This window comes from Phyllostomus discolor, chromosome 3 (genome assembly GCF_004126475.2).
Source record: "Phyllostomus discolor isolate MPI-MPIP mPhyDis1 chromosome 3, mPhyDis1.pri.v3, whole genome shotgun sequence".
NCBI classification, from domain to species: Eukaryota; Metazoa; Chordata; class Mammalia; order Chiroptera; family Phyllostomidae; genus Phyllostomus; species Phyllostomus discolor.
Genome location: NC_040905.2, coordinates 153160379 through 153170239, shown reverse-complemented (window position 1 = coordinate 153170239; position 9861 = coordinate 153160379). Strand labels below are relative to the sequence as shown.

General features: G+C 41.2%; 1 protein-coding gene across 1 annotated transcript; it reads right to left on the bottom strand.

Annotated features, from left to right (window-relative positions):
• Nucleotides 1–917: 917 nt before the first annotated feature.
• Nucleotides 918–8930, bottom strand: CER1 (cerberus 1, DAN family BMP antagonist). The gene is made up of 2 exons (XM_028531153.2): nucleotides 4115–8930; nucleotides 918–2350 (listed from the first exon to the last, which is right to left on the bottom strand). Exons 1-2 carry the CDS (start codon nucleotides 4619–4621, stop codon nucleotides 2036–2038), a joined length of 822 nt encoding a protein of 273 aa, XP_028386954.1. The 5' UTR covers nucleotides 4622–8930; the 3' UTR covers nucleotides 918–2035.
• Between the last annotated feature and the right edge of the window lie 931 nt (nucleotides 8931–9861).

Sequence of the window (9861 nt, the reverse complement as noted above, 5' to 3'; positions counted from 1 at the left end):
ACTAATTAATTAATTATTTTAATTAAATAAAAAATAAAAGACCTAACACTGTATCTGGCATTTAATAGATGTTCAATATTTGTGTGTTTCCTCTTGCTTTCGCATGTTCCCATGTGTTCTGTTGAGCCATTGGTAATGCCTTTTTTGTAAGTAAAGATGGTTGAATGTGGGTGGCTTTGTGAGTTTCACGTATTACTCTGTGGATGTAAGCTCTGATACCACTATCAGCTATCTCATCTTGAATTCACATGTGAGGAAAGGGCAAACCAGAGTTTAAATAAAACGGATAATTGTTTTGGGCTTGAGAGTCTGTTTGCATGGACAAATCAAAGGGGTCTGCAAGTGGGTAAGGCAGAGAAGGGTAGTCCAATTGGCAGAGATAGGTTTACACAATCAGGGTTAGGCAATTGCAAACTAGACAGCTGCTCAATAGCTTTTGGCACCAAAATATATTGACCAGCTGGGATATCATTAATGCTTAACAGCTCCATCCTTATGACAGTATCTTGGTCAATTAGGTTGTCTTTGACCACCGAAGGGTATAATATATACTGACGTAAAGGCCACATGTGTATCTGTGCAGCACATATTCCATTATACTGATGTTATGGAATATACACTAAATATAAATGCATTCACCTCTTCAGATCATCAGGACAGTGTGATTAAAGAGGAATAGAATTAAAATATGCATTGCTTTCTTTTTTTAGAAAATAATCATTAGGAAACACATTTTATGTGTATACTGAAAACAAAGGGATCCAAATAATTAAAATAATTCCTAAGCTGGATTTTTAAAGAATGATTATAGAAAAAAACAGCTACAGAAAGCCAGTTTTGCATAATATGTACATAAAAATAAATACAGAAGGACAAATGCAATCACAGAAGAGAGTAATTAAAGGACCTTGACACTTGGGCTATTGTCATTGGACTCTGAGGCCATTGCCAAAACATTTCCAGCTAGGTAATCTCCATATAGTGCATTTAAACTATGAACTTAAATAAGGACAAAATATAAGACAATTGAAAGTCATGACGTTTCCTAGAATGCTTCGTATGTTAAAATTTAATACATTAAAATATTCAGAATATTTGCAGAACTTGCAACTGTGGCATTTGCAGAATAAAATTTGTAATTCAAGTACAGTAGCAAAAAAAAGTCATCCAAACACAGAACCCTTAACACCTAATCCAAAATGTATGTGGATGAAGGATTTCACTAGTACATTGTTTCAATTTTAAATCATTTGCTGTTTATTTAATTTAATGTCTACTGGAATTCTTTGGTTACTTTCATTAGCATCTCTGGATTGACCTTTACACCTGGATTGGCCTATTTTTTCTCTCCCATAATATAGGCACTTGTTTGGCTACCAATGATTGCTTCTCATTCCAGGTAAAGCACTAAAACTAACATCAATGATCTTCTTCAAAGCCAGAGAACTTTATATGGGGAGTATCAAAAATAAAGAGGCAACCAAACAAGCTACTACTTACATCTATGGAACTACTTAATCATCTGATAGAACTCAAATAAAATACTGCCTGAGATGCAAAGGCAGCTATAAATATAAGATATCCTTCTACCAATTTAATGTATATATACATTTGCTGGTGCTTCAACAAGTTATTAAAGAAGCCCATTTTTATGGTCTAGCTTATTTCTTTTCCTCCTTCAGATGGACAGCTTTTCTCCAATGTTGGAGACAATGGATCACGGAATATTAGTAGTGGAAAGAACTTTAGCAACCATCTAGTTCAAGTCCTTCATTTACAGATGAACAGCTTGCAGTGGAGAAAGCTTCTGAAACTTGTTAATATTCAATGACCAGCAAGTAGCAGAGTCAAAACTAGATACCAAATGTATACTGATAACTAGATGAATGCCATTTCTTCTCAATTATTCTATCTTACTACTTTTTGAACCACCTTTCCTTTAAAGTATTATGTACCCACTGAACATTTCTAGACTGAATAATCAGTATCTTTGTTATTGTGGTTTTGCTTTTCAAGGTAATAATGGGATAGCTTTTCAAGTTGAAAATCCTGGGATAAAGGGATCATGGGCATGAAATTCTGCCTGGGAGCCTGCCTGGAGGAGGTGTCCATGCTCATGGTGATCCGTCTTCACCTTGCACTGGCACTTCTCTACTAGCATCACCACCTTGATCACGCGGGCAAGGTCTGAGCAGTTCAGCTGCAAGTGCATTGTGGTGAACTTGGCAGGTGAGCAGTGGAAGCAGAAGTGGGGGTGCTGTGTAGCTCCAGGATCACGAACAGACCCACATTTCCCAAAGCAAAGGTTGTTCTGTACAACTACTTCCTCACAGTCTTCATGGGTGATAGACTAAAAGGCAAACATATCTCTATTAAGTTATCTTGTTTCATTCCATTAACATACAGGATACAGAAGCTATAGACTATAAGGCTGAGGATAATTTAGACTAAAGTTTCAAAACCTTTCCAATTATGGATGTTTTGCAATATTCAAGTAATGCTATCTATAAGGGCAAAATGCCACCTCAACTAAATATTTCTTTTACTGAATAAATTAGTAAGTTAGTCTTTAAGAAATCCCTAAATTAATATGAAAATATTTTACTCTAGTTTTTGTTTTTTAATTAACAAACTTTAAGAAATTTTGTCTAATGGAATATTATCAATCGAAAAAAATCTAAGGGCTAGCTTCTTATGAAAGTAATGTGCCTTACCTTTCTGTTCCTCACAGAGCATTGTGCATAATAGATTCTCAATACATGTTTGTTCAATTTCTCATAGAATAGATTGGAATACAATGAGTTTAATGCTATTCTACTTTTTAGGGCCTGTAGTACATTTAAATCCATGAGGTTGCCGGGAGCAAAGTTGCAGCACACATGCCCGCAATCACCATGAATGACACTGCCTGTGCCTCGCCCATAACCCATGCCCCTAGCTTTATGTGGCCTTCAAAATATGCAAGCCAAACATCTTAGTTTCAATTTAATTAGCAATAGAATTCAAAATATAAGTTTCAAAGGAAATTTAATTACACAATTCTTAGGAGCAAGTTTCTAACTGCACGGGGCCAACAAAGCAGTCATTATTAATTGGTAGTTTACTTGCTATTACTACACATCTTTGCCTTTTTAGGCAGAATAGTTAATGGCCTTGCATACCCAACTGCTTATAATACCACCTGCCCAATGGGGTAGCATTATTGGACTGTAAAATTTTACTTTACCTAGCATTGCTTTTGTTTCAGTATCTTTAGGCTTAAGGACCTGGTGCAATTTTGTCCATTTAAATTTAACATTTGGAGTATGGGGGTTGCCAGGACTGGCTGTAGGAAATAGATGGTAGAATGCCCCTTTGTCTTAATAGTGTGGAATCAATTGTGTCAACCACAAATCAACCAACACAACATGAATCAGGAGATCATTGTTATTAGGGGGAGAAATGTGATTTTACATCAAGATTATTTTTTAAAAACTTATGGAAAAATAAGTTAAATCAACCTTGCTCTGGTAATACTAAAAATATTGTAACTTATGCCTGACAACCTCAACATACTTTGTAGACCTATGCAGTGTTTACTGCATAGTGAACCCCTATTAGTGAAATACAGGGATTAAGACCATCATACATGGGCATAAGAATGGGGGGAGTCCAGTGTATCCCACCTTAGCTACGAATGGAGTGGACCTGCCCATCCACATCCTAAGAGATCCAGCTAGAGAGAGTTCTGCTAATAGGTCTAAATTACCAGTTCTGTAACTGAGGATAAGTCTATCTCTCTGCATAACCCCCTGACCCCGCCCTTGTAAAAATAAGTAAATAAAATCACATAAAACAAAGCTCTGTGCCATCAGCATAAATGATTACTAATATGGGCTGTACAATTATACTATCCCTGCAGCATTTCCAGAATAGCAAGCAATAATGGAAAGTTCAGAAGGAAATTTAGAAGTATGATCATACTTTGCCAAACCTTATGATGAATGGCCAGGCACCAAATCTGGGAGTTAGGCAAGACTTGGGCTCCTGGCAGCCTCTTCCCCTCTGGGACACCTGTCCCAGATGTCTACCCCCTGCCTGCAAACCCCGATCCCCTCTCACCCGGAATAGATACCTGGCTGAAAGGCACTGTCCTACAGGTCTCCTCATGCACCTCGTGGCTTTTGATAGGCAAGATGACCCCCTGAGAAGCCGGACTCATTCTGAACATGAAGTGGTGCCAGAATTTCTTGGCTTCTTCCTGAAGAGGAGACTTCTTTGTCTGCATCCCATCCTCTGACTGAGTGAGGGTTGGGGTCCCAGGTGAAAAGTGCTCACTGACCAGGTCCTGAGTTGGGTGCAGTTCTCTCTCAGGCTTCTTCCAGAGTCTGCCAAACCTGAACAGCATCTTCTCTCTGTGCCCCTGGCCTCCCGCCGCAGGGCTGGCACCTATCAGGTGTGGCACCGCAACAAACAGGTCTGGCTTCTCCTCAGCCTCCTCCAGGTTGCCCATGGGAAGCTCCCTGCGATTTCTTTCTAGGAGCATGAGGGAAACAGAACGCTGACTCTGGAGGCCACCCGGGTGCCCTGCAGCCTTCCCCAGAGGCAAGAGCACCAGCAGCTGAAGTAAGAGGAGAATCATGTTGTCAGGGCCCAGCTTCCTTCAGATTCACAGATGGTGAGGCCCAAAGGAGAGGCTCTCTCCCCCCAGGACTGTGAACAAGAAGACCAGATCCCATATATAGTTACCTGTCTTGTGGGATGGGAAGGCAGGTGGTCAGTAGTCAGGCAGTGTAAACACATTTGTTTGCTTGGATTATGTAGTGCTAATGGTGTCCTGCCTTTACTTCGGTTTTGTGTATTTTAGAAGACTCCAGTGAAAGCCTGGGACCCAGGGGGTCATTAGCTGACTCTTTTATCACTTGAGATTTGAAGAGCAGTATTTGCAAAAACAACACATTCTTTGCCCTGATTTCCCATCACTGTTATTAGAAGGACCGGAGTCAGCTAACATTTGCAGCACATCTGCTTTGTGCTGGGATCAAATAGACAAAACATGTTTTTAATAGAGAAGTATGCCAGATAAAAATCAAAGGCATACATTTGGGAAAAATCCAATCCTTTAGGTTCTAAATGCACGCACGCATACCCACAATACACCAACAAGCAACTGAAGAAGAATATCAAAAGTGTAGGGAAGGGAAAGGAAGACAGAGAAAGAAGCATCCTCTGTTGAGCAGAGGACTCTCCCTCTTAGACATGGTTGAGATTGTTGACTTTGCGTGGAAACAGAGTGAAGGGAAACACACAACTTTCAAGTTAATCCCCACACTCTAAGAATCAAATACTCTGTGCTAAATTCACACCTGGTCAGTCATCAGATAAACTCTTTCAGTTGTTCACCAATTTCTCAACAAGATACTAAGTAATAGACTGACAGGTCCTCAGTCTTCACCGGGGGTGGGGAGATGTCTCTCTCAAGCCTCCCCACTGACTTTTTTTTTCTTTGTCTAAACAAAGAGCCAGACTTGAGAACGTGGATTCTAAGCACCAGGCTTGATAGCTTTGGGCATGAAGCTGGCTGATCAATTCTTTACTTTCCAGAATCCACATCATCTTCCTTATTCTCCAGTAATTGATGGCCAGGACAAATAAGGGAAAACTCATTATATGACTGTCTTTCAGAAACACTGTAGAGCAGGCCAGGATATGAGAAAGAACATATCCATGAACTGAAAACGCCTGAATTTAGCCCAGTTGACCCTCCACACCATTTCAACAGTATTTCCATTGGGAATTGAGCTAATACTTGCTTATGTTTCTGCCCTTTTAGTTTAATCACCATAGTCCTTGGTTTTTGTCACACACCTCATCCTGGATCATCCTTCCTCCCACCCCAGTTTTGACTACTAAGTTTTCTTTTTACGAAGATTTAATTCCACTGGACTCTTTTTCAGACTCGTGTTATTTTTAATAGTCATCCCTGATTCTGTGAGATAAGGCCTCAAATATGTCCCTTTACTTGAAATGATGAACTATTTTTAAATGGACCATCTTTTTTTTTTTCAGAATCTATCAGGAGAAATATATTTTACTTGTACCAAATACCATCGATTACCATTAATTAAGATACAGTTAATCCACCCTAAATGAGCATTAGTATTTGGCATTTCTTAACAGGTATCTTTCTAATTGCCTACTCTTTGATTTCTTAATTCCCTCAGCTAGCAAATGCAACAGACTTTCCAGAGCTGGACACTCTTTTCTAATTGTAAATACACTACGGAAGCCAACTAGGACACATTTCCTGATTCCTTTTAAACTTTACTTTAATGTCTGAAGTTCCATTGCCATCAATCATAGGACCTTGCATCGCCCCAGACTGAAGACTATCACAGATTCCACTGAGGGTCTCAGGTTGCTCAGCTCTGAACATGGGATACAATTAAAATAATTCTGCTGAATTAAAATTTGTAGAAGACTCAGTTTGTGGGTCAGGCCTCCTAGATACTAGAAGATGATACAAAATGATAAGCACTCAGTTCGTGGCCTCAAACAAGTTGTATAGTCTAGTGGCTCTGTACATTTTGTAACTTTGTTATATTAGTTGTGGGGTGTCAGTTATCCATCTTTAACTTTCTTTAGTCCTAAACTCCCCTTCTTCTGATCCTAATTTTGGTGTTTATAAATGTCATTTAAAAAGGACTCGAGAATTTCCTTTTGCTGTTTTGTCATTCCTTTTGAGAAAATGTGCAAATATCCTGACCGATTAACCTAGCAAAGCCCAGCCTCTGTGATGGGAACTATGGTGCACACGCCTGTCTTCGGCCCCTGTCTGTTACACCAAAGCAGATGACATTCACTTCTCACCCTTTCATCAACTTGAGAACTAAGAATGAGGTACTTTACAGCTTACTCTTAAGGACATTTTGCAGCTTTTAGCAAAAATATGCTGCCTGTGTGGATCCTCAAGTGATACAGGCATCTAGTGCCTCCCACACCAATTTGGAAGAAGTCAAATGGAGGTGGGTCTGGAGAGGGCTCCAGACACAGCAGGAAGCTGATGTGAGGAGAGAGTTCCACAAACTGCTGGTGTTCTCAGTACCAGGGGCCACAGCAGAAGACAAGCCGGAACTTACCTGTGCCCAATCTGCTCAGTCCTCCTCGCAGGACAACCTCCTGCCTGCATTCGAGAGCCAGATGTCATCATTCACTCACTCATTCCCATTTACACCTCATGCACAGCATGACCTGAACGCTCTCATTTCAACCCAAACCGGTTTTCCAAAGCGCTAAGATGTCTTCAGGACCAGGTGGAGCTCCCAGAGTGCCTGTGAGAGGACAGTGCAGAGCTACCTGTTCGGCCTCTCTTACAGGTTCTCAGAAGGGAGCCTTGTGCTTTCTGGGGAGAACCAGAAAGGCTGAGTCTTTTCCTGAAAACCCCAAGCCTAAATCAACAAAAGGTGAGAGGCAGTGTTAGGGTAAAAGGTGGGCACCGGAGTTAAACTGAGAGACAGAAAGGGAATTGGGGTTGATGGATTTGTGAAAGAAATCCATTTAGGGTGCATGTCATTGCCTCATAACTACCTCTCTTTTCAAAATAAAGAGTAGCAATGGTGTCAAGAGACTTTAGATTATTTAAAAACAGCCCCAAAGAAGGCAGAATCCTTCTTTTCTTTTCCAAAAGACACAGAAGAAGGCAAATTAGACTAAGTGGTTCCCCCTTGAATCTTTTGTTATAATTAAGTTTACTAAATTACTCAAAACATAGAACTCCCCGCCCTGCACCACCCTTCCTGCCACTTTCTGCAGCAAGAACAGATCAGAAAGGGCTCATTCCCCAAACCTGCTCTGCTCCTTGGACGCATGGGTGTGTTCATTCCTACAACAGGTATTTGAGTGCCAACTCTGTGCAAGGACCTGGGAGTAAAACAGCGATGGTGTCCTTATCCAAGCCCAGCAGAGTCCGCAGTCCACAGAGCGGGGAGACCAGTTTACTCAAAGCGAGTTACACAAGGAACGGCGAGGCAGGCCCCATTCCTGCACTGATTGGGGTGCTCAGATCCCAATCCCACAGGCTCAGTGAACGGTCACACTGCATTTCTGCTCATTGTATTCACTAAATGTTAAAGTGCAATAGACATGCAGTCATTCTATTTTTGATTAGGTATTAAATATCTGTAGTAACAAAATTCAAACACTGTAATACAGAAAATTGCGCGATGACCAACAACTCTTCCTCTGACTTCCCAGGCTACCTCTCCTGCTGTGGAGCCAATCACTGTTATCAACTTCTTTACGTGCAATGTTTTCAAATTTTCACTTACTATAGGCTAAATTATGCCTTCCCAAAATTCATGATGAAATCTTAACCCCTGATCCCTCAGAGTGTGACCATACTTGAAGACAGGGCCTTTAAAGAGGTAATTAAGTTAAAATGCAGTCATTAGGGTGGGCCTATTCCAAAAAGAAAAAAATGGTGTCCTCATAAGAAAAGAAGATTAAGACAAAGACAAAGACCAGAAGAAAGACCATGTGAAGGTATAGGAAGAAGATGGCCATCTCCAAGCTAAGGAGAGAGCCCTCAGAAAGAAGTGACCTTACCAACACCTTGATCTTGTTCTCCCACCTCCAGAGTTGTGGGAACGTGAATTTCTGTTGTTTAAGCCACCCAGTCTGCGGTACTCTGTTATGGCAGCCCTACCAAACTAATTACTAAGAGAAGAAAATATATAGCCTATAGCCGATAAAGGACAAATATTAAATGGCATAGCATGCCACAAAATCCCTCCATTTCCACTTTTGGGAACTGATCCCTGAGTTATCTTTTAGCATCTGATTATCCTGTTTGCAGCTTCAGCCATCCTATGCCTCTCTGCCCAAAACACTCTGTTACGCACACAACTTGTGGACTATACCTGAATGTGACCAGCTACTTACCAAGATCGTGAGGGGGCTCCTGCAACTCTGAAGAGTAGGCCGTGGCAGCTGAGATGACTTTACCATGTGCCTCGCCATCCCATGGTCCAGCCATCCCCCACGGCCCACCCTCCAGGGTGGCCTCACTGATGCTTAACCCCTGTCACGTTTCCTCTTCCCCATCTTTAACATTTACCTCGATCGTGTTTTGTTCTGCAGAAAGCTGCTCTCAGAGAGAGCGCTGTAAGTTGAAGTAACTCTGAACTAGAAGCCAGAAGAACTTTATCTGATTCCTGACTCTGCCTTACAGTTTATAAGCTACATGATCTCAGGTACTTAACTTCATGTCCCTAAACCTTGGCAGGGACAATACCACCTGCCCTACCTTCCTCATCTGGCTCGTTGCCTTTCTTTTCACTCCTAATTCTCCCACTCTGGATGACTTCAGCTTCCACATGGTCTGATTGATAACATGCCATCAGTGTATGTGACATTGCATTCAACACTCTGACTAAATCTGATGACCCCACTTCAGCTGGACTCCCCACCCCCATTGTTTTCACCTTGCTGTTACTAGGAATTACTCCTGCTCTAAACTGGGACTTCCATGTTCCATTCTCTCGTGACAACATTCTGTTGTTTCAGTGCTCTCACCCAGTGGTCCCCAAGCATGTGTTTTCTGCTCCATCCTTATAACAGTACTGCCACATTTGTGGTTAAATAGTTATTGGTGTGTACATTTATTTCACATCTGTCTGCACATTGGACTCAAAGTCCATGAACGTAGGGGTTATGTCTTTCTTTTTAAAAAGATTTTATTTACTTTTTAGAGAGAGGGGAAGGGAGGGAAAAAGAGAAAGAGGAACATTGATTGGTTGCCTCTTGGAGGTGCCCTGACTGGGAATGGAACCCACAACCCGGGCACGTGCCCTGACTGGGAATTGAATTGGCAACCTCAACCAA

What these genes read in the sequence shown, in the direction of transcription:
- CER1 (XM_028531153.2), bottom strand. Translation starts at nt 4,621, where the DNA reads ATGATTCTCCTCTTACTTCAGCTGCTGGTGCTCTTGCCTCTGGGGAAG. An exon ending in GGACAGTGCCTTTCAGCCAG is followed by an intron (nt 2,351 to 4,114) that starts GTATCTATTCCG and finishes TTTGCCTTTTAG; the next exon opens with TCTATCACCCATGAAGACTG.